General features: G+C 34.8%; 1 protein-coding gene across 1 annotated transcript in view; it reads right to left on the bottom strand.

The window, feature by feature from the left end:
- BICD1 (BICD cargo adaptor 1) overlaps positions 1–26,339 on the bottom strand; it is a 172,782-nt gene that overhangs the window by 12,765 nt on the left and 133,678 nt on the right. Inside the window, exons 6-9 of the mRNA XM_025047378.1 lie at positions 25,150–26,244; positions 21,776–21,927; positions 19,140–19,457; positions 17,976–18,169 (exon numbers count right to left, since the gene is read on the bottom strand). Coding sequence (XP_024903146.1) covers positions 17,976–18,169; positions 19,140–19,457; positions 21,776–21,927; positions 25,150–26,244 — 1,759 coding nt within the window. The remainder of the gene's footprint in view (positions 1–17,975; positions 18,170–19,139; positions 19,458–21,775; positions 21,928–25,149; positions 26,245–26,339) is intronic.

Raw genomic sequence — 26,339 nt, 5'->3', positions numbered from 1 at the left:
TTATGTCTTACATTGCCCGGGAAGTGTAAATGAAGCTCTTCTATAGCAAAGTTTCGGCCTCTGTGGAATGGCAAGCCCTAGAATTAGACTAGAGTACTTACATGGTAAAATGCTTTTGATATCTCACTTATATTAGAAATATATTTTTGCCAATGCAATCACAGATTATTACTCATTTGAAATATGCTTTGTGATGAAATTTAGAAGGCAGGTGAGCAGGGTCATAATATAATACGCTCCCTTAATGAATTGTTTAAGATGTGATGGACATTCCTTACATTTGTAGTAAATATCAGTTTTTCCTTATTTAGAAGTAGCACCAATTCTGGCTAATTATTATTATTTATTTGCATTTATTATTTATTAGTACTTAGCTAAGTGTTATCCTTAAGGCAAATTCCATAAATAATATGGTGCCAGATAAAAAATGAAATCTGAAAAATAGCTCTATTGCTCCAACTCACCTGTCTTCTAAATTCTTCTACTTGGGTCTGCAGCCCCCCAATCACATGCATGTCTAACCTAGCTGAACAGCCAGTAGGTATCAGCCCATACTTTGTATTAGCTCTAAGATGCTGTGGGCTTTACATGATCTCACCTGCTCTGTCTAGGAGCTCCTCCTGAAGGAACCAGGCCTCATCTCATTGCTTTTGAGGGCATAACAGATGAAAATTATGTGTTTTAAGGAGGAGGCATTGTAGAACCCCAGCAGCCACTGCTGTCATCTGAGCCACCAAAATTCATCTCAACCATTCAACAATCAAGTTACTAAACTCTTATTATGTGTCCGAAAGTATGTTAGGAGGTGGGGATAAAAGGAAGACAGAGATATGGTCCTCAGTCCATTGAGAAAGACGAGCATATCAACAAACAATTACAGTGAAGATGGTGATGATGATGATGACAGAACCTCACACTTACTAATTGCTCACCAGGTGCTCGGCACTGTGCAGGCACTCCCTACCTCGTTTTATTAATCTTTCCTTTAACCTTTAACCTCGTTTTATTAATCCCAATTTGTGGATGAGGGAGAGGACTTAGGTTAAGTAACTTGCCAGAGTCCACTAAGAGGCGAAGCTGAAATTTGAATCCAGGATGGCATGATCCAAGGACTGAATTAAACTTATGGACACATCACTGCATTGCTTCCCATTATAGAGAAGTGTGGGGATTTCAGAGCAGGAACTGAACTAAATCTAAGTAATCAAAGAATGCTTCCTGGAGGTTGTAACATCTAGTCTGTACACCTAAAAAAAAAATGAGTTGGCTAAAAACTTCTTAGCAACTATAAACTGTTTATGGTCTCTACTAATAGTAATTAAATATATTTAGAAAATTAAAGCGTTTACTTAAAATGTTCAGAACTAAATTAAATAACACTATACATTTATAAGGTCACAGGCCTGAGAAATGTCACAGCATACTCAAGAGACTGTTAGTGCCTCAAGGGCAGAAACGAATAAGAGATATTATCGCTTAAAGCACCTACAGGTCTGTCTTGATTACACACAAAGAGTACCCTTGTATGATATTCCTCTATAAACAAAGGCCTCAAGTAGAAAAGAAGATATAAAAGAGAAGGAGAACTAAGGAAGGAAATTATTTGCTGAATCGACATGACGTAATTTCTCCTAGGAACTTTATATTAATCTGTCTTAGCAACACTATGGAGTTCTTATTTTCAGTATTCCTACCATGAGAAAAATAAGTATTTTTGATATATGGGAGTAGATCAAAATCTCACATATCTTGAGCCTATTTTTTTCTTTAACATTTTTCATAATCTTTCCTACCAGAAACAAATACAGAGCTTGGTATCACAGGAGGTATTCAGCAAACTTTCATTGATTAAGTTAATCACCACTTATATTAACTTGCCCAAGGTCACATAGCTAGAAAGTGGCAGAGCAAGGATTTAAATTTAAACTTTTCTGGTGCTAAGGTCTATTTTCTACTCACTACTCTAGTTGTCTCTCAAACTGACACCAGCTACCTCTAGGAAATGTTAGGGTCATAAAAATCAAAGAAACATAAGAACTTTGCCAGACAGTTGACATAATAATTCGAAGGCAACTCATTACCTTAAAAATGTAAAGCAAGATAAAAGGTGCAGGAATGGAGATAATAAGGTGGTTGAAATGAATGAATTTCATTGGCAGGGAGAGAAAGTCTTCTCATATGGTTTCTCCTCAGGCTTCCACTGTTTTTAAACTTTTCAATTCAACTTAGAAAACCAATTTTCTAAAAGTCAATGCCTTAGGGAGTCCATGAGCCCTCTGGTGGCTGTTTGAGATGGGAGGGAGAGCCTCACATGGAAGGAGGCAGGGAACACCTCTGTGTTTTGGCTCCACAACTGGCTCAGATGACAGTGGTGGGAGTTGGTGTGGACAGTGTGGGTCAGAGCTGATCTGTGGAGACCATACCTGGCCAGGACGAGTAGTGGTGCTGCAGGGATGGTGTCCTTGGCGCCCAGATGCTTTGTGGAAGGCAGAGCAGCAGCTCTTTGTGGCCAACAGTCTCTTACAGAATGGCTTGGACTCCAACCCTTGGTTTTCCTGACTTGAGAACTAATGCACCCCTACCATTTCACGAGACCTCATCTCCTGCCCTCATGACCATAAACTCCACCAGGTGCTATAACACTTTCCCATGAAAACAATCTCTGTCCCCTGAGTTTTCCTTTGGCAAATTTCTTGCTCATCAGACACTATTTCCACTTCTCTCACTCTCCTCTTTGCTCCCTGACCATGTTTCAGTTTGTGCACAACCTTCTAAAAATGAGGTGTTCGGAAAGGAACTCATGTATGAGAAGATGTTATTGGTGGAGTGGAGTGGAGTGGCAGAGCTTTGCCTCATCTGAGATACCCTGATTCTATTAAAAGAGCGGAAGCCAGCATGGCATTTTTCTGGCAGCCATATCACACTGCTATTTCCCATGAGCTTACTTTATTTACAGATGGCGCTATCAAGTCATGCTTCCTCCATCCTATATTTATGGTGTCTGGAATTCTAATGCAATATTTTATATACTTTTAGGTTTATGTTCGCCTCCAATAAGTTTCACCTTTTCCTACCTGAAACATCTTTTAGATCCTATTCTGTCATCTGGCATGTTAACTTCCTCTCCATCTTATTTCTCTTTCAAACCAGAAAATGTGATAATGACTTTTATATCTTCATCTTTATTTAAAATTAGCAACTAATAATAAGGCCAGGCTAAGTAGAGTCAATATTTCATAAACATCAATCTATGAATTTGGACTCTTTGAACATGTCCTTTCAATTATGAATCCAAACAATTATCATCTAGAATTTCTCTATTTGTTTAAAAAATATAAAATACCTGGTTAGCTTTTTGCCAAAATTTAGATATATCATGTTACCACTTTCTCTGGTCTTATGAGATAATGAGGGTAAGTCTGAACATATGATGAAAGTCAAGACTTCCAAAAATTTGCCTAGGATCAGGTTGTTGGCCTACAGGTTAGATAGATTATTTTCTTTTCCATTGTATAAAAACTATATTTCCACATTTCTTTTTCTGATGTACCTAAGAATTCATCTACTCACTTTCATATTCTATTTCTCCCTGGGACCTCTTCCCCCATCTTTCGTAAGGCCATCATTTTTTAACATCTTTCCTTTAACAAGAAAAGGGAAAAGGAAAGGAATATGTGCTTTCCTTTTTTCCTCTCTCATTTTGAAAATGGCAACCCATATACTCAAATACTAGCAGGAGAAATGGAAATTCATGATACAAAGCGCAAACATGCCTCTTGGTGAGACAGTTAATATCTTTGTTAACTTGATGTACTGTTTTCATGACTGTTAACGAAAGATAGGTTTAATAATTAAATCTACCTACTTGAACATCTGCTGTCATAGAATATTACATGGCTGTTATTTTCAAATAAATATTATTTTGAAACAAAAATCTTACCTATTTGGAGTAAATAGTCAATATTCATTAAGGACCTTTCAATAACGACAGATGATTAACAGTTATTAAGAAAGCAAGAATGTTTAATTATGAAAGCTGTTAGATTAAGAATTGACAGAGGCAGTACAGTTATGGATTGTTGTTAGATAACTCCACAGCTAATGATCACAGCATAGAGACCTCCTATTTTATGACCATCAGATATCCCTTGTTCTTTCTGTAAACCTGGCCATGTTCTTTCAAACTATTCCATAATTGGGATTTGGGCGATGACGCAAAAGGAAGAGCATGCAGAAAGAATGTAGAAGGAAGAGGAAAGATGAAAAATAATAGTAACGTCTAATATTTATTAAGTGCTGTATATGCAGACACTCTACTAAGAACTCTGCATGCAACAGCTCTTTAATCCTCATAAAAACTCAAAAAATAGGTTTTATTTTTATTTTTATTTAGAAATAAGAAACTGAGGACTAGAGTGGTTAAAAAGTATATGCATGGTCAATTTCTGTATGGGTTTTACAGTGAACGAAAGCTTTTTAGTACTCAGAATACTTAACTGAGTTTGGCTGTCATAATCCCCATTTTACAGATTAGAACACTGAGAATCAGAGGGTTAAATGATTTTCTGAGGACCCATAGAGAGAGGAACAATGAGAACTTGAGCTCAGATTTCTAACTGTTCACCCCATGCTTTTTCAGTAGAATGCTCCATGGAGCCTGTTACAGACTGAATGTGTCTCCCAAAATTCCTATGTTGAAACACTAACCCAGAATCTTAGAATATGACTATATTTGGAGACAGAATTTTTAAAGATGTAATTAAGTTAAGGTGAGCCCTAATCCAATCTGACTGATGTCTTTACAAGCAGAGGGGATTAGGAAATTTAAGACACAGTGAGAGACCCAGGAATACATTCACACAGATAAAAGGCTATGTGAAGGTACAGTGAGAAGGCAGCCATCTGCAAGTCAAGGAGAGAAGCCTCAGGAGAGACTGAACCTGCATACACCTTGATCTTGGACTTCTAGCCTGCAAAACTGGAAAAAAAAAAAATGTTTGTTGTTTAAGCTCCTCGGTCTAACTAATCCAGAGCCTTTTCACTTGCTTCAAAATGAAAGCAGTTATCACTTCCTCTTACTCTGCCAAGATTACTTTTTTAGTCTTAATAAACCAAGAATAGCTAAACTTTTCTTGAACTCTTCTAAAATCTAAGCAGTCCAAGGGTTGAAATAAACAGACAAACAAACGAATAAGTTTTAATTCAAGATAACTGAAAGGCAAAGACAGATACAAAAGGCCAAAAGCACAAATTTTAAATGAAAATCTGCACTTGAATTTCAGCTAAAAGCATTTTAAAGAAATGTAGAAACTGTCAAACCAACAGTATTGGAGAAAACTAAATCAGTGATAGAATGTAAAATCTGAGTAATTATGTCAGTAGAAAATATAAATTTCTCTGCATGGTGCACTGAAGTAGACAGAAAACTTGCATAATTATTTTTTCAAAAGCCTCCCGGCTCAAGAATTCTGAATATTTGTGGATAATAGCACAAAGGTGATCCCCATAGTTAATGAAATACTTCTGCATATGCTCAGGTCTCAAGTGAGGGTTTTACACAACAATGTATGGGAATGGATAGTAAGTATGTCATAATAATTTCCTTCCATTTGCCAATGATACTTCTACAGTAATTTTCTATGGTCTCTTTGCCTTCCTCTTTTTCTCTCTTCTGTGCTCTTAACTTTCTTCCATTTCAGCTTGAGATTTAGAATTTATCAGAGAAAACTTCCTCTTTCGATCCCTGCTCCATCATCCAGTAGCTGAGAGACACTGAGGAAGGGACTTAACCATCTGAATCTCAGTTTGGCTGTCTGTTAAGTGAGAACATTAAATGCCAATCTTGTAGATCAGGTGGAAGAATGTTTATGACAGCATGTAGCCCAGGGTCCATTCACAGGAATTGGTCATTGTTTAGATATGAGGGACAAAAGGGAGGAGTCAGATGACCTTGAAGTTTTCAGTTTCAAGAAACAAAAGTAGGTGCTATTAATAACAATGAAATTTAAAAGGGCCAACACAGACTACTTGATGAAATCATTTCGACAAGCCTTTGCTCTTATCATTACACTCATCTGAAATGCTCTCTCTTCTCTTGGACTATGCAAAACTAACAAGTTTCAGTCTTTATTCCTGACACGCACGAAAGGAAGCATTTGCTTCCTCTAACCTCTAGCACTTATCTCGCCTTCTTCAGCATTTCTTGTATAAAGTTTTTGACTACCGCTTTCCGAGCAATGTATCTAATTTCCTCCATCAGGCTTTCCGAGCAATGTATCTAATTTCCTCCGTCAGGCTATATGGCTGAGAGCAGAAAGAATTTTGCCTTACAATTCTTAAAATTCTTTGTTTCCCCACAGTAGTTTGCTTGAGGAATTTGCACGCGGTACAAAATACTTGCTGATACACTGACTTTACCTTCCCTAAAGGACTCTTGCTAATTTAGTGATATCAGGTGATTATTATTCTTTGATAATTGTAAAACTTTCATGTATGCATCTTGAAAATAATTTGTAAATTGCGATTATTTAAAGTGTGCCAATGACATCAATACTAAATTATTCCTCACTAAATCTACAAAATGATTAAGCGTGTGTTAGTGAATTAACAGAAAAGTTAATGGAAAGAAGCATCAAAATACATTCTCCTAGTAGGAATAACTTGAACACTTAAGTAGTCCTATCGATGCCTACACACATAAACTGAAAAAACACACAGAGTAGAGAATTTAGGAAAAATAAGAACGATTTAAGGCAGAAACATTACATAAAGAAAAATAATGAGAGCATGAGATAGAAACATTTGCATTAAACAGTAGTTAGAAAAAGTTGAAATATTTTAAAAAATCTAATGATGCATTTAATGGTACATTGACTAGTAAAAATGGATAGCTGTGACCACTTTTAGTATTTTTATAATCAAACACATAGAGTTGGCTATCTCATCCCTTTTTGCCAAACATATCATATATCCTGTTAGTACATTAGTTTCTCAGAAAGTACCCAGAGATAAGACAATATCATAATTTCCACCTACTCGGGTGTGATCTGCTAATTTATGTCACCAGACACTTCAGCCTTAACTTTATGTCAGTGTTTAACACAACAAATCCCATTATATGTTTATACCCTTGATAGTAACAATAATTATTCATTAAAAATTTCCAGAAATAGAATTGTTGAAACAAAAAAATTTCAGCATACACAATGAAAAATATAACGGCGAAAGATCTTTAAAAACATCTGGCTCTGCCTTTATATAATGATAACTGCATATGGTTTATCACACTTTGGTGACAAGCATTAAGTTTTTCTTCGGCAATGTAGAATCAGAGCATGACTTGTTAAGGAAAAGGAGCATTTTAAGACTGTTCCGTGATAATAGATTAGACAGAAACTTTCATCCAGCTTTCCATTTCTGTCCTGATGAATATCATATAACTAGCTGATAAAACAAAGCAATACTCATAATCTATTTTTATTTCAAATCTTGCAAAAGAAAAACATAAAAATACCCTGCAGTACAGTCAACTTTGTGCTTATGAACACCTTACAATTAAACCATGAGCATGTGTGTAATCAACAGCCTATGGTAGGAAAGACATGGAAGCTAAAGGTGGAGATGGTAATTAAATACAGTGGCACCAAGAGGTAAAAGTACATTTTGCTACCAGATTCTTAAACCAATTAAGCACCTTTTAAAAAATAACCTTTTGTTCAGAAATGACCTACCCAAGAACAATGTCAGCTGGCACAGAGTTAACTCAAGGTGGTAAGATAGTTGTTCTCATTAAACAAAGTCAATAATAACGTGTATCAAATAAAGACCAGCTAAACCTTTGAAATGTAAGAATTCATCATCAAAAAGAAACAAAAGAGAATTAAGTTAAATAAACTACACCAAAAACTCACTAAAAAAGTTCAATTGTAAAAACAAGAAAAATTTATGAGACACCACTCAGTGAAATGTGTTTGATTTTCTTATTTAATATTCTTTTCATTTTCAAAAAAAAAAAATCAACCCTAAAAAGTATTCTGAGAGGTTCAGGGCATCCTCTTCTATTAAGCGATGGATCTGAAAATTATAAGCTTTTACCAATGTCAGTTGTTTCTTGGTCTTTTTTTTTTTTTTAAGGAAAGAAGAAATACTTATAACATGTTACCCACATTTTTTACGGGGGAACCCCAAAACTAAATCAAATGTTTCAAAATGCATTTTGTCTTCATAAGCAAATTAAACCATGAGTATAACTCAGTAAAGGAAAAGCAGCATGTTTAAATATTAAACATTTTTTAAAATCCAGGTTTACAGAAGGTGCTTATTCATTTTTCAAAGAAAAGAATGATTTACAATGACAAGCTTCCTAATGTAAAAGAATTTGATTCGTAGTAATTTAATCGAAGTGATGCTAATAGGAATAAATCTATTAAAGAAAATAAGATTCACCTACAGGTTAATTAGCCAACTTACCTCTTTTTGCTTTTGATGTCAAGTAGTGCACAAAAAGAGAAAAAAAATTATGTTTAACTGATTCTACTGTCATCACATAATGGCTTATTCTATAAATATCTACTCAGACTAAATGACTATAACATAGTTGTTTTTTTAAAGGATCCTATAAATAGAGGTGGAGCCGGGACTGCCTGGAAAGCCAGAAATAGGTATTTAAGAGGAATTAAGCAACATCCTCATTGGGATGTCTGTGCCAGAAATCTGGGTACCACATGGCCAGAGCAAATGATAACCCTTCCTACTCTCAATTTCCAATTCCAGTTCTTCTGATCAAAATTGATCATAGACTGATTTTTGACTTTTAATAAGACACGATCTTAGGTGCAATGAAGAATTGGGAAGTGAGGCTCAGTTTGGAACAAAAAATAGACTAGATGAACAGCATCAGAGCAGCAACAAAGTTCTTAACTAAAAAAAGTAACAATTTTATATCTACTCAAAGTAGGTTAAGTTAAAATGACAATTCTGCTCTAAATCACTATCCTGCAAAATAAGTATACATATTTTCACACAAACCTTTAAATACAAATACTTGAAATTACAGAAGTTGTTTCTTTTAAATTATTATAAGAGTAATAATCTAATCTAATCTGCCTCTCAAGAACATTCACTGACTCATGCAATTGCATGAGAGGCCAGCTCAAGAAGCAGTCCTTCCGAAAGAGATCTGATTTGTGGGCTGGACACACTGAAGTGACATATGTAACCCATGCACCATAAAAGAAAAAAAAAATCTTGGGAGTCCAGTAATGAGTAAAGCCAAAATAAACTTGGCTTTTGCATGTACAGTGCACAAAAGCTTTAAATTTGTGATATTGAGAGTTTACCAATGATTGTTTCTTTTGGCTTAAAGAAGAACAAAATTAATGGTTGTATGACATCTTTATGACTTTACTATTTTTTTATTTAGTAAACAACAGAAAAGAGTAAAGTTAACCAATCCGAGTTGTGCTTTTCTTCTTTTACCTTTCAAGTATAATAAACACACTGGAGAAATAGCCAAGAAAACCAAACGAGCACTAATAGGTGACTAAAGAGAGGTGTGCGTAGAAGAAAGGACGTACAGCTGTGCAATAGGAAAAGGAGAGGGTGGCCAAATGCTTCCTTGTTGTGTAATGAACACAGTGAACTGTGAATCTTTCCTGGGTGAGTGGCTATACAAGTTTAATTACTAGGTTACTGTAAGTAGGTGTAAGTGCTATGAAACTACATTTTTACTACATCATTTAAAACAAAGAAATAGTAGCGAGTGTAGTTGTTTCACGAGCATTAGAAATACCCGTCATTTGTACTATACTCACAGCAAGAACTCAGGCTGCTCCTTCAGATCCTGCCCACTCGCTCAGAGCTCAGGAGAGCTGCTTAACCAGGTTTAGAATGTAGAAAGGTCCATTCCTCAAGATGTCTATTAATGTGTGAGAGAGTTTGGTTGGCTGCCATGTTGAAGGGTACCACAGAAGCATTTCTGAATTAAATCACTGGCCTCATTATATAGTGTAACAAAATAGTATATGTTTAGAAAGTGAAGCCTATCAGTTTTGAGAAGGAAACCAAAGTGTTAGCATACAGCAAGAATTCAGCATGAACTCGGAACACTAGCTACTAGCTAAATCTGGCTATTGGGCACTAGAACACTTGCTCGGAACACTTTCCATGTCTTGTAGTTCATAACACATAGAAATTTTAAATGTCGTCCAAAAAATGTTTGTTCCGTTTATTTCCATACTTGATGGAAAGTATACTATATGGTGCTAAGATATTTTAATATAGTTCTATTTAGAAACATGGATTGTATACAATGAGTTCCAGTCCCAATCATGGAGAGAATAATTTGTATTCATAGAATCAGAGAGTCTCAGATTTGGAGAAGGTTCTTCAGTATTTCTTCACTCTAGCTATTCATATATCCTTACAAATGTAAAAGAAAGCTTACAGTTGTTAATTGGCTTCACTGACTATCTATTGTGGCTTTTTCTTACTATGTTTTTCTTAGTATTCTTTGTAGATAAAAGAAGTTTCTTTCAAAGCTGCAGTTTAAATATAACGGCCCAGGAAATGCTTATAATCAGGGGATTATTTATAATAGAGGTTATTATGTAATTACAGTGAGGGCAAACAGTAGAACAATAGACTGGTGCCAGAAGATTGGACTAAATAGTCTGAGCATAGCATAGAAGATGCTGCTGGCCATTTTCCCCTGAACTACAATGAGACCCCAGCTGCCCACCAGAACTGAATACTAAAACTCTTCTTTGTATGGGGAGCTTTGGAATATGAAGGCAAGGCCTCTATCTTCAGCTATTTAAAACCATGGGTAAGTAAGGTCTAGAACTGCACTGTCCAATATAGTAGCTACTAGCTAAATCTGGCTATTGGGCACTAGAAATATGGCTTGTTCATATTGACATATGCTTTAAAGTGTAAAATACATACTGAATTTCAAAGACTGAGTAAGAAAAACAGGACATAAAATATCTCATTTATAATTGCATGTTATAATGTTAATATTATGGATATATTGTGTTAAATAAAATATATTATTAAAATTAAGTTCACCCGTTTCTTTTTATCTTTTTTCTCATGTAGCTATTAGAGTATTTAAAATTACATATATAATTATCACATTATATTTCTATTGAATAGCTCTCATCTAGAAAGTAAAAGTCTTATAGTTGATATTTTATTGTCTGGAAAGAAATATTTCTATTCTACACATGGAAACATTTCAAGCTTTTTAAAAGGGTTTAAGTACATTTTCCTTCTCCTCCATAACTTCAGGTTAAAAATAAACAAAAAGATGAGTACTGATATAAAAAAAAGCTAAGCTATATTAAGTAAAAAAAAAAAAAAAATCATAACAATGTTTGTGTTTGTGTCAATGTTATTGTTAATACATATATAAAAATACATATTTGTAAATATACATGTATACAATTATATAAATTTGCTTGTATATGTAGAGAATGTTTCTGAGAGGATATATAAGGTTGGCTGGGCATGGTGTGGCAGAGAGCACTCTTTTCTATTTGTATTCTCTTCTGTACCTTTTGAATTTTGAATCATCATTATCTATTGAAAAATATACTTAAAAACTAGAAAGACATAAAAAAGAATAAGAGAAAATAAAACAAGGAAAGCCAAAGTATTTAATGTAAACTTTTACTGCACTACATATATTGATAAATTTTGCCCTCTAAAATGGATATTTTCTTATAATTTCCTTAGTTTAGGGGAATGCATATATTAAAACAATCAAATAAAGAAACTTTAAAATGATATATATGTTTCCTGGATTAAGTAATAAGAAAAGTGAATAACTGACGAGAAATTTTCAAGTGCAATTGTTATGTAGATTTTATTACATTACCTACATTATACCATAATCTGAAATACACTATTTATAATTCTATATAACGGAGAACTACATGTATAGATGATAAGCCACAAGAAAGCCATATATTGTGAGATATTGTGGAAAATTAGGACCGAATACCACTTATGCAACAAACTGAAGAACTCCTGTGTGTGAGATACAGGGCAATATCCTAGGGATTAAAAGACCAAGGAGGCAGGGTTCCTGCCCAAAAGGAGCTTACGAACCTATAGAGGAATCTGATTTTAAGACAAACTGTGACTGTGCTGTCTGTCACGGGGAATAGAGGAGGAAGTGGCTAATTCTGCCTAGGAGACAACAAAGGATCAGAAAAGTCTTTATAATTTTTGTACACTTATATACAAAATGGTAAAATTGGTATATATGAGATATACAGCTTAACTCTGAAATAGAAAATAAGGAGAAAGATCCTAAAATTCCAAAGTATTTTTGTATGAAACTAGTTATCTGGATGAAAATCAAAACATTCAGCAATACTTAAGGATATTTGGTATTTATCTAAACAAAGCAAATATAGAGCTATTTGGGAAGAGGTTAGATAAATTCCTGTATTTTCGTTTTTAATTCGGTATCTGTCCATTACAGAAATGGACATACTCTAATGAAGAGACACATCTCTCAGATTATGTTCTTAACATTGCACATTCAATTCAAGATCATTCTATACTAAAAGATTTCCTGTAAAAATGAAATTGCTACTTGAAGAAATGCTGAAAGAAATAAAAAATTTCGAGGGTATTTGTATATTTCCACTGTAAAATAAATCATGACTAACCCAAAACAAGATAGAAAAATACTCTTGCAGCACATGATTCACTAAAATTTGGAGATCTGATGCAATTTCTAATTGCATATTACATTGGGGCAAGATAGAAAGATGTAGTTTTCAACATGTGGCTGGTAATTTTGTGAATTAATATTTTTGAATTAACTTTTGTTTTGGCAGATTCCAAACTCAGGGCAACATGCTCTAGCATCAGGAAACACCCAGGGAAGAACTTTATGGAAGCTATGTTAAAAGAAAATACAAGCCTGAAAAACGACAGGTTTCAACAGAATATTATTCACTCCTGCTATTTCAAGAATTGAATCCTATGGAAAAACAAAGTACAATGATATGGAGAAATGGGATACACATAAATGTTTCTTCCTCTATAGGAAAAAATATACTTTAGAGGGGGAAAACCCCCGACTGAGGCCATCAGTTCAAAAAGTAAGTTTAAAGAACACTGACTGAGTTCTTTCCATGTACAAACCACAGGAGGATGAGGAAGCAAAGGCTGTTAGAGTGGATTGGGTGTACACGGGACATGCTGGCTTCCACATATAGATGGACTTCTCTAACTTCAGACACGTATAAATATTCATATTCCTCAGTTTTTACTCCAACTTTCTACCACCTCTCCTCTGCATATTTCATTAGTCTCCATATATGCTGTCAGGGTGATTGTATAATGAAAATCTGGTCCTATTCTTAAAACTGTTAACTATGCCCACAGAATAAAGTTTGCTCTCACTAAATTGGTTCTGTTTTCAGATCCCTGCCCACCTTTCCATTCTCATTTCCCATCATTCCCAAATCTTGCCCCAGTTCATAGCCTCAAGCTCATTGTCTTTGCACAAGTTGACCTGCTTTCATATAAGGGTTTTTTTTTTTCATGACCCACATCTGCACCTCTACCTTCTGTCTATTAAGGTGTAGTCACCTTTCCCAACCAAGGCTCACATCTCTTCTGGGAGGATGTTTCTAACTACCTTAACTCTTCAATTTATTCCAGGAACATGTATTAACTTCAATACTTATTTGCCTATCTACCTCCCATACCAGATTATGAGTTACTTGAAGAACGTGAGTGGAGTTTTATTTCAATATCATTATATCAACAGCCAAGACACATGCTCAGTACATTTTGTTAAATTTTGATGAATGAGTGAATGAGCAAATGGGTTAATGAAAAAAACAAACAAACCAGTTTTGGCACATACCTAAGAATATAGCTTTATAATGTAACAGACAAATGTCTACTTATTTTAATGCAGTGAAATGTAAACACAATTTCAGTAATGAACATGTTTGTAGCTACTGTTGACTATATATCTAAAGGGGTGATTAGGTATCTAAGGTTAATACTTTCTGTTAGCTGCTTTAAAAATCAGTAAAATCTAAAATATTATAGAAATTTTTCAGATTTCAAAACAATACATTTCTTTCACACTACTTCAGTAATGGTGTCTGACACTTTCTCTGGAAAGAGATAGGGAGGAAGAGAGAGAAGTAAGGAGAGACAGAGGGAATTGAAATGATATGGGGAACCAAAACATACAAGAGGAAAAGCTCCTACATTGTATGAGGAACAAATTGCTTAGGCTATTTCTTCATGGAGAAAATTCAATTTGCTTTTGCAAGTTTGAGATTTCTTGTTTATCCTGTACAAATGATGCAGTTAGGTCTTTACTACAGAAGTAACATCTCTTGCCTATGAATTACATAGATTCCTTTTACATATTCTGGTAGCCTAACTTTAATGCTGATTAAATGTAACATTTTACTATTATTATATAAGCCTAGGTAGTTAAGACATCAAGTTTAAATGTTGGCTACGAAATAACCAATGATTTTGGGAAGGTATACTATCCGCTGTCTGACTGCAAACTCATTGATGACATTAGGGTTCCTTTTGATTCAAGTTCATCAAAGTTGTTAGGCACAAGTGGGAAGGACACAGGAGTTTGTATGCCAGGATAAGTATAAAGTTGAGAACGAGCAAGTCAACAAGCCATGTCCAGAAGCAGAATTTCAGGGGCTGAGGTAGCAGAGACTGAGCCAAAGTGACAGGCAAGGGCCAGAATTTTCCTCCACAAGGTTGCAAATCAATTAGTACAACATAGTACTTAATTAGTACAAAACATTCTACTAATTTTGAAAATCAGTGTCCTACTCAAGACTTGATTGCCCAAAAACTGAGAAATTGTGCCTTGAAGAAGATGGGATTTTCTGTGGACCACCTCATAGAAATAAAATTTATTTGAAAATATCTCATATATGGTAAATAATATTTTATGTTCTGTATCTTAAAATTTAAAATGAGATTTATATCTCTCTCAATTCCTCAACCAAAGGACCCAAATGAAATTAAACTAATTTCATTTTATTGATTTAATTACTTTAATGATCCTCAATAGAAAAACTCTATATCTGCTTATTAGAATAAAGCATAAACTTACTAAGATATATTAAAATATATTTTATAAAACATGGTTGTCAAAAAGTATTCTGATAAATTAACAGTGAATTATCCTTTAAAATGATAAATATATATTGTTACTAGCTATTAAATTTTATAATTACCAATAACTTATAAATTCATGATTAAAAAATACTCATAAAAATCTATTATTTCCCATGGGTTTAAGATATTTCTTAAATAGAACCTAGGATTGGATATATATGGCCTATTTTTCTTTTCTGAGATAAATGAAAACATTTTATATAGTAAAATCATCATAAATAATGTTTAATGTCTTACCCAATATAGTTCAGCCTAGGAAAAATAATATATAGTCAATAATTCAAATGTTTTTAGAAGCTAAAATTTGTTTGGTATAGATGACTGGTTAGTTTCTATAATAATTTATTTAACTGGAATCTTTAAAAAAATGCTGCTGAATCGATCTAAGAATTTATTAAGGCTTAATCTGGTTGAGTTCATGACATACAACTGAAATTCCTTGGAATATAATAACAGCTTTTACTACTTTAATTTCAAAGAAATGGTTAAAATAAGATTTATCAATATGCTAAGTTGCCATTAAAGTGACTTTCTGGCCTATTAATGATTTTGAATTCTACGTAATTTACATCTCTAATCTTATGTACAGTAATCATATCTAAGGCTAATGAAATTTTTTGGTTATTCAAAACTAAAGAATTTAAGACAACATAATGGTACTTTCATTCATATGTGTTAACTAGGTTTAGAGTTGAAAGATGAGCACAGTGTATGAACATAAAGTAGTAAAAAGATTCAGAATGTATGAAAATGAGAAAAATATTTTGTGGGGCTTTTAGTACATTGATATATCTTTTCTGACAGCAACATCAAAATGGAGCAAAAACATAAAGATGTTCATACTTTTAACTCAGTGATCTCACTCTTGAGAAAAAATTAAATGGATGAGAAGATGAATGCGTGAAGATATTCTCAGTAGCATTCTATAATATAACAAATAATGGGAAACTATCCCATTAGTTAACAAGAGAAGTAGTGATCATGTGATAACAATGTCTGACATAAAATTTATAATTCAATCTTTAAAAATAAGGCTAGGGAGCAACATGGAAAGGTTTATGATATAATGTTAATGGTTTCCACAATGTAATGACAATAATGTAAAATATATGTTCATGAAAACAATAGTAAAAGTTATATACAAATGAAATTATTATTCATATTATTAATATTTAATCATATTGGTATGACTCATTTAAAATTAAAATATTAGAGTTACTTATTAATTATACGATTTCTTTTCTAAATTCTAGTACATAGTGCTACTAAGTCTATTTGGAACACTGAAAAGGCTTGTGAGTTTTATTCAAATGAGGTGTCCTGATGAATCATCACCACTTTGGTGATTCACAAATACTGCAAGGTACCCTTCAATGGGGTCTAAAACAATAAATTGAGCTATGAAAGTAGAAACACTTTTTTTACTTTTTTTTTTTTAGGTGTACATTTTGGCTATTAGGCTCTTCTGACTCATTGTCACTACCAATTTCCTCAAACATTCTTAGAATATTGAACATGTGCTGTAAATTTCCACACATTTTTTAATCCTAATCAGTAGGTTGATTCATGGATCAGATAAGGAAAGTATTAGAGAGCCAAAGGCTGAGGTTTCCAAAAAGGAATTAAGGTAAAATGGAAGTAAATTAGGTGGGAGGTAAAACTGAAGTAAATTAGAAGAAAAAAAGATCTGTGGCAAAGGTGGCAAACTCAAAGGCTACAACAATAGGGGCCAAGAGATAACAAAATTGAGTGTAGCAGGCTGGGTATAGGTAATAGGGAGTGAGGGGCTGTGGCCAACTGCAAAGCTTGCTCTATTTAAAAGCAGCAATCACTACATAGCTCCAACAGGTTGCTGACATGAATGCAGACCTAGGCCTGCCAGATATTCAGAATCATTCGAGAGAGACCAGAAATATAGATGACCATGTGAAATCTCTGAGGTTCACGCTGTTGACAACTAACTGGAATTATTTTTAATTTTTAATTCCTTGTGATAGACAAATAATTGTGCCTTTGAGCTTATTTTGTTTCATGGGATTCCTTTCGGTGTGCTACCTCTGATCTATAGGTAACATGTAGGGACTTCTTGAAAGGATGATCTTTATTTGCCAGAGGTTACATTTTCAAGTGAGGCCCTTTATAGAAAAAATAAAAATAAAAATGCAAAACAGTGAAGCTAAAGTAAATTGTGAGCATATCAGTAAGTGTAAATCAAAAAGGGCCTGCAATCTATAAGAACGTTATAATAAGACCTATGTGTTCCTGAAGAGCAAAATCTTAGAGGATTTTACTTTTATTTCTCTATAAGGTTTGAGGAGACATTCTGAGTCACTACAAAAGGAGATTAGGCCGAAAGGCTTTTTATAAAGATGGCTCCATCTACTGAAATTACATTTAAAACGATCAGAACAAAATGACAAAATTTGACCAAGATGGAATTGCTATGAGCTACCAAATTGCAAATAGGATGCAGGTGTGCGTCTTGTGCTGTGCCTGTTGCTAGTTTCCTTTTTTCTATCTCATTTCTTCCAATTCTCATTTTCCATCCTTGGCTGTTGTTAAAAGAAAGTCCCCGGAGACTCCTAAGGAATGATGGTCTGGCTGAGTAAAGGAGGAAACAGGATGCTAAGTGTAAAGGCGTTTTTACTTGAGCTGTAGGAATTTACCCGTCATCAAAGTTAGACTCTGTGGATGGGTGGGCGTGAGTGATTGGAAGGAAGGGGGAGCTGTCTATTCAACTAATCATTTGCATCACATGCACCCAAGGAAAAAATGTTTACCTGGTGGAGCCACGGTTAACCTTTTTTCCTTGCTGAGCCGGTGCCCTTGGATGAATTCACTCATGGAAGGGGGGCCCTTCAGAAGAAATGATTCTGTGGAGGTGGGATCAGGGGGAACTCTTAATAAATTCTGTAGGTAGGAAGCCCCTGAAGTCCTGGGACGGCTCTGATCACAAAGGGAAGGTGAAAATTGTCTTGCAGGAGATCCAAGAAAATACATATAGGAAACAAAAAAGTTTTACTTTAATTACCTTTCAAAGCCTCACCAGTGACAACATTATTTATACTGGCATTTAATTTTTTTAACATGTAAATCAAGATTTTGCTCATTGTTTAGTTTCCACACCAGGATACAACCCTATTTGGAAACTGTATTGGATACTGAAAACGAGATTTATTATAGTTAGTCAGTTTGAACCACAAATAGAAAATATTTATATTATTTGATTCCTTACTGAAAGCTCCTAAAAGAAAAATTGTACCATTAACTGAAAATACAGGGTAAGTAATTCAATATCGAAGACTCTGGAAAAAGGTCAGAAAATCAAGCCACTAAAAACTTTACAAGTGATTTCTCCGAGCAATATTCACATACCAAATGAAAAAAGCACAAAAAGCTGCTTTTAAGAAAAAGACTATACACATTCCATTCCCTTCTACCTAAATATAGACATCTCCTTTCAGCAAGTCATCAGTTTTGGTAACATGGACAAAATTTCCCGTAAGACAACATATTCATATCCTTGTCTCATGGAAAAGAAGCTGGTAAATAGCACCATTACCAGAAGTACAATGACTTTTAAAATTATTATCCATGTAAAACATAGCTTCATTCTTAATATCCACTTTTTATGTACCAATTTTTAGGTTGGAGGTAAGGGAGAGGCACATTTATGCATACAAGGAACAGCAAAAATGTTAACAAGACACTTGAAAGTTATATTATGGTTAATCAAGAGATGGAGTGTGGATGACAGAAAGGAGTAAATAAACATAATTATCAAAAAAATTTTGATTTGGAAAAACCAAGTCCCATTTATACACCCACTCCCAGTTTTTCTCTTCCTTCCCTTCCTCCATCCTCCATAATAAGAACACATTAATTTTTGCAGTTAACTAAAATCTGGCCACTGCACCATACTATGAAAATTGCTGCATGCATACCTTTTCCTCTGAGTGCCACTGCTGACCCGAATGTTGGGTGTCTGTGGGCCCTGACTATGCAGGAGGTAAGTGTCTATGGTGGGCACGGTGACTGATGCCTCCCCACTTACTTTAGGGCTGCCGATCTTGCTCTTTCCAAATTTGCCTTTGCTGCGTCGGGACTGCTCATGGTCAAACTCTAAGTCCTCCAGCCGCTGGGTCAGGGCGAGTTTTTGCTGGATAGCCATTCGTAACAAAGTATTTAGAGTCTTCTTCTCATCCTCTGCGGCTGCTAACTGTCTCTGCATCTCACCCAATTGTGTGACATATTCATCACATCTGGAACCAAAACAGAAAAGTAGTCAGGAAAATATCTTGGTGAAACTGAATTTAGAATTTCAGTTGGAATTAATAAATAAATACATTTATTTATTTATTGGCATTTAGATATTTAGAACACTATCTTCCTAGAAGAGAATCAAGGTAACCCACTACAGTAGAAAACTGGAAATAGCAGAGCAGATTAGTAACTGATGGCGCATCTATTCATGGGAACATTCTTAAGCGATGAAATCTTAAAGAGTCATTATGCAGTTGCTCCATGGTGGCAGAAGAATTAACAGTAAAACATCTCAGGTAGTGTTCACAGCATCTTAGATATGCTACGATGGGTTTTTCTACTGTGTTCTTTGGAGGAATGTGACAAGTTTGTTATAGGCTATGCCTATAGCATAGAAAAAAAATAATGTTTATAAAAAAATTTTCTTCTTTATCTATATTTATAGATTTTATTTTAATTGAGTACAGACTGCAGCTGCCACTTCTTTCAATATGGCAAATTTGCCTTAATTAGAAACCTGAATATTTTCAATGATTTCTCAACCAGAAGACAAAGCAATAGATGCCAAAGAAAATCCAGATTTACATAGAATTTGATACAGATAACGGAGGCTGTCAGACATCTTCATTCAGGCTTGAAACTTGTGCTGCAGCAGGAAGATAAGCTCAGTGATCTAGTTTTCCCACCAAAGTTAAAAGCTAAGCACATATGTATTTGGAAGGAAGAATTATTTATACAATTAGTCAGTTTTATGAGTTTACCCACTAAAATAATAATAACGAATACTCTTCATGTGCCAGCAAATAGTTAATAACTGTGGAGTTATCCAAAATGTATTGTATAAACTTTAAAAGCAGCATTTTAAAGAAATAATAAACCCTGTAGTGAAAGAACTTGAGATCTGGGTAGGTCCCTATTTTCTTTAACCTTGAGTGTCGAGAAGCAATTCATTAAAAAAAATTGGGGCTTAGTAAATACAATGTGAATTTTAGGACCTGCATTTATTTTAATTAGTCAGATAGCAATATTAAAAAAAAATACTATGGAGTAAGGCAATTACTATACCCGAAAAAACAAATTTCTGTGACAATGCACTATTTGAGGGTAATAATTCTTATATAACCAGATTAAGAGTTTAAATGTCCCTCTAAAAAGTTTTCTTTTTCAAAGAAAATTTACATTTTCTTGATTCTACATGTAATTCTGACTGATTTCTTTCATCAGTGAGGGGTATGTGCACCATCCTCATTCTCTGTCCTGTTTTCCCTGCTCCAGCACAGTGGCCAGAGGCATGTATATTCTACTCCTCAAACTCTTACCATCCTTGGAGATTCAGAAATCAGTTATGTTCAGCTCCCCCACACCCATGTGGTCCCTCGGGCACTCAGCCTCCTCACCACCATCTCCAAGAGTCAATCACAAACTATAAGCTTAAGTCTTTCTCTCCTAACACCCAAAGAAAGCTAGACAGATTCCCATGCTCCTATAAAACCTAGGATTTTGTTTTACACTTATATCAACTACATGTAAATTTTTTACTGAATCTGCAAATAAAGCAATAGTTATGCTATATGAACTTCGTACCAAGTTTGCATTGTATAAGGCATATAACTGTTTTTGTTTTGGCTCTGAATTGTGGTAGCAAAAAAGGTTACTTTTTGAAAACCTCAGGATTTTTAATGTTTTGAATCAACGCATTCTTAAGAATCACTTGACGTTTAAAAACACAATATAGTGGCACTTCATAATGAAACTGATGGGGGTATAACTAATATTTGTCTAATTAATTAGTTGGGCAATGTGAAAAATTTGGTGATATATAATTACATTTTAGAGGTTTTAAATCGCAGTGATTAACATCTAAGTAAGTAGCTGATATGATGATGAATATTAATCTTCATTATGATGGCACCTTATACAATACTAATGATAAGCACTTTTATGTACTTTAGTCAAAAAGATAAATTTCCATGGTGATAATATTTAGCTATTTTAGCAAGTAGGGTTTTTTTCTTATTGGAGGCTTTTTTAAAAAAAAAAAATCTGATTCTCTAGGAAAAAATATCTATTGTATCTATTTAAAATAATTGTATGTAAAGGAGTTGCTTGATCCAGGGCACCCAGTAGAGGGCTCTCGAAAATAGCAGAAAAGGTTTTATCTCAGATCTGTCAGAGTGGAATCTCATATATTTTCGTCACATCTTACCCTTTTAGATGGCATAGCAAATACACTCAAGATGCAAGAAGATGCACGTATATGAGTTTTAAAGTCTTTTGCCCATGTACCACAGCTAAACTTGGAAGAAAAAATGATTACCTGGTTGCAAACATTGCTCTAAGGGATGAGAAAGTTGCTGCATCTTCTTTCAAAGCCTTCAGTTCATTTCTAAGTTTCGTCATAGTTTCAGTCACCATTGCTTTCTCATTTTCATATTTGTTCTTGAGATTAGCTAGTGCCACTTCAGCTGTCTAAAGCAAAAAAAATCACAACGCTTACAATTTTCATATCAGGAAAATCAATCGTACAGATTTCTTCATGCTGGGTCTATTACTTTCTTCCATAAAGAGAAAACAAAATTGATTTGGTTAAATTTTATGTAAACATATATATGTACTTTGGACATAAGGCCATTTTTCTTTGATGTCAAAACATGTTGTGAATCCATAATGTGGTTAAATTGCCTTAGAAGCCAACTGTGAACAAGAGTCAATACCAGGGGCTAAGCAATTATAGTATTTCATTAAAAATTTAATGTTGATTGTTGAGAGCATGGAATTTTCAGATATGAAGGGAGCCAAAATGAAACTTTATATAAGAAGAATTTTATCAAGAAGTTAGTGAAGAAGTACAGCTTCCAAATGAAATACAATAGAACTCAAAAATTCTTGTGGCACCTGTGCTCCGTCGGCCTGAAATAAATAGAACAAAAGATGTAGGCCCCTGCAATTTATGACATAAATATATGATAAACTACCAATCCATACTTTATGTTTAAGGAAGGAAAAGGTTAACAAAGAACCAATTATTTTCTAAGTCTTTGCGTACAATTTCTTCAAAACAATGAATTATTGTCAAATAATCAAATTGTAAGTCAAATTTAATTCTTCACAATCTCCATAAAAGCAGATTCCAAAATGTTGAATGAATCAAAATATTTATTTAAATCTGGGATTTGGGAATGTCTGAAATTCTTGTAATAGTTTCAAATTGAGAACACAGCCAAACTGGAAACATCCATTTTTAAAAACTGTTAAGTACAGCTTTTCAGACTGTGTAAAAATATTTAATACTAATGAAAAAGTCTGTTACTAATGAGAAAAATCCATTACTAGTGGGATTTCTCAGGAGAACAATGCTGGTCTTTAAAATTTCTTTTTGTGGCTGAAATGGACAGCTTCGACTTTCTTATGAAAGCTCCAAATTCTATAGAGATAAAAAGAATCTTTTTCAACTAAAACAATGTTGGAATGGGTTAGTTTGTTCAAGATTTGATTCCAAAATGGTTTCTTATTAGTTTTGATTTAATTTAAATTCAAATTCAAATGAGAAGTTACCCATAAAAGAGTTCAATGTGGCCTGTAGTGCTTTAACTCAGTGGAATCTTTAGAAATATTATAAATTCAGAAAATTATCCAGAATGCAGAAACTGACCATGGGAAAACTGGCTATTTTTTAAAAAATTGAATTTAGATACATATTCATTTAGAATAGATAGTTGATTTTAAGTGAAAACGTAGGTGTAACGAATTTGTAAGCAGGTGGAGCCACACGGTCAGATACCTAAGCGGAGAATAGTGGGGGGGGACAGAAGAGCAAGATCTCAAATAAAAGTACAAAATTATTTATTATTTGTGAGAAATGCCCCCAAAAGACTAAGCTTTATTGTAGATTTGTTTGTCCACAGACTGCACAGAACTCTTTCAGACTTAAGTAATTTTTAGTATCTATAACCTGTTAGATTTACTGACCTCTGCATTTGCCACATTCTCCACACCCTCTCAAAGTTGACTTTCTAAATAAAAAATTGTTTCCAGCCACAGAGATCTTCAAAATTATTTCCTGAATATATCATCCTATTCTGCACCTCTCTACTGACTGTTCTTTCTGTCTGGAATTATTTCCTCCTCTTCTAGAAAGCAACTTCTTATCCTTCAAGAACAAATTCAAGTAAAATTGCTTCTGTGAAGTTTTTTCCAACTTTTCTGAGATGTTAGTTACTTCCTCTGCAATGTTCCCATTACTTCGATTATAGCATGTATATCAAACTGTAATTATCTGTTTCTATTCTGACATCCCCACTAGTCTGTGAGTCCTCTTCTGGAGAGCAGGGACCATGGATTAGTCTTCTTTGAATCTTTAGCATCTAGTACAGTTTAGTATACAGATGGTACTTCATAAATATTTGCTTATTTCATCAGGAGACACTGTGCCTACAAAACAAAAATCCTAAAGTATATTAAAAGATACGTAGAGAATGCATAATGCCTATTTTAAAATTGAAGATTCCCCTTTTATCCTATACCACGGAATTCTCAGCAAAGCCCTTATAATTAACATTCCACAATGTCTAAATATAATGGATATCATCTATAGATACTTGAAGCTATTTATGGCACATAAACATCACAAAAATAGGCCCCACATCATTAAATTTAAATGCATGGCTAGAAATGCGCTTTTAATTAGTTTACTAAGCCCATAAGGGTTATGATTCTAACAAAATGTAAATGGTAATGCAAACCACTATGAAAATGAAAATTCAGCCAGGAATGCTTTGTTCTGCTCTGAATTTCTATGGCACTGTAAGAAGTATTTTTAAGTGAATGAATGTTAATGCTTTGTTCTGCTCTGAATTTCTATGGCACTGTTTATATCATTCTAAAGTGCTTGATATGTCCTATCTTGTAAATAGTTATAGGCATGTGTTGAACTCCTACTAGATTACTAGCCACTTATTTTTGCATCCCTACTCGCTACCAGCTATAAAATATGTAATCAGTGACTGCTTGATCATTGTCTCTCTTGGCTGATCGGTCATGCTTACCTATACATCTGTGTCAATTATTTATCTTGACATTTTTATAAATCCAGGTTTTTATGTTTTTAATTTCAGCCTTCAGGAAGAAGTCAGAGAAGTTATCTAAATGGCTTGGCCAGGAATGTCCAAGATATTACGTCCTTGATAAAGGCTGTCTAAGTCTTACTTAATGTGGTATTGGTTATTAATAACCACTCTTCATCACTGGTCTTTGGATTATAGTAGTGTTTATGGTAATAACTTCCTACCACAGTGTCTTTTTTGCTTTATTTCCCTTGAGTTAGCTGCTATGCTCGCCTATTCTGCCAGTCCTCCATCTCCTGTTTTCACACTCAGCGATTGCTAGAATCCAGCTAAGTAACTCATGAACTGCCTTTCAGTATCTGCATGGATCTTCTCCTTTGTTCCTGCTTTAACTTCCTCACCTCTACCTCTACCTACTGGAGCACAGTTACTTTCCTATTTCATCCATTCATTCACTTAAAAATACTTCTTACATTCTGATCTGGCACTGGGACATAGTTTGTTTTATTTCTCTGCTGACCAGGAATCTGAACTTTCATCCTGATGATAGCAGACACTCAAAAACATTAAGGAATAAACTAGTTAAGAAAGCATTAACTAGCATGAGTTGTCAGTAGAGTGAGATCACCTGCTTGTTAGCTTTCAACACTGCCCTCAGCGTCGCGATCTGCTCCCGTTTGGTGCTCAGCAGGGACTTGAGCTTGAGAATCTCTTCCATTAAGGCTTCCTTGTCTTTATCAATCATGGGCGCCAGCTCCCGTGCAGCTGCTCTTTGGCGAGACAATTGTAAGGACCGGTCCACAGCTTTCTGCAGATGCTTGATTTGGTCTCGGATTATGGCATTAAGGTTGTAGATATTCATTGGCTCTTTGCGGATGTCACTTGTATCTAATACTGGAGATGATGGTGGGGCAGTAATAACAGGAGAGATTGTGGGGGTCTTGGTTGGACTTGGTTCTTTGCTGGTCTCTGTGTTTTCTTTTGTAACTGGTTCAGAGGAGGTCTTTGTTTCTACTGGGGATGACACACCCCGCCTGGCTAACCGTGGAGACAAAAGTCCCCTGGGATCATCGGGGCCTTTCAGGCTGCCACTACGGGTGACTCTGCTTTGCCTATAGTAGTCCAGCATGACTCTGTTGGGGGTTTCATTATTACACAGGCATACATGGTGGTAAAGCTGAGCTAGCTCCTCACTAAACGTCACCAACTCATCTTGGGCCGTATTAAGGGTATTGTGATTTTCGTTGGCTATGCTGGTCATCTTTTGCAACTCCTTCTCCATGTGGGCCATCTTCTCTCCACTCTCCTTGGTAGTCTTCTCAAGGCTAGTCACCTGCTCATCATACATTTGGATCTTACTCTCATACTTGGTCTTCTCTTCAGTATAGTTTTCTATAGATTTATTATATTTCTCCTTTAAGGCTTTAATTTCAGCTTTCAAATCGATCACCTCAGTTACTGCCACCCTGTATTTGCACTCAAGGATCTCTAAGCCATTGATGTCCACCTCGTAGTCATGGGCCTCCTCCCCCGAGTCCCGGCCTTTCTCCCCGTCCAGCTCAGCTTTAAGCTCCTTACTGTTCTGCAGGCCTCTCATGGCGTTAACGTGTTCTGTGAGCCGGTGCACACGTTCATGCTGCTCCGTCAGTGCCCCCTTGGTATGTTCCAGTTGTGTCTGTGACTCCTGGAGATTGGCCAGAAGAATGGCTTTTTCCCGCTCTACCTGCAATGGCAAAAGAAAGTCTCTGAATGGCTCTAATGCAATGCCATTGATGAACTGAATCCATTCACAGTCGGGGCATATATACATTTAAAATA

Source organism: Pteropus alecto, unplaced genomic scaffold (assembly GCF_000325575.1).
Source record: "Pteropus alecto unplaced genomic scaffold, ASM32557v1 scaffold103, whole genome shotgun sequence".
Taxonomy (NCBI): Eukaryota; Metazoa; Chordata; class Mammalia; order Chiroptera; family Pteropodidae; genus Pteropus; species Pteropus alecto.
This window is presented reverse-complemented; position numbering and strand designations above follow the sequence as displayed.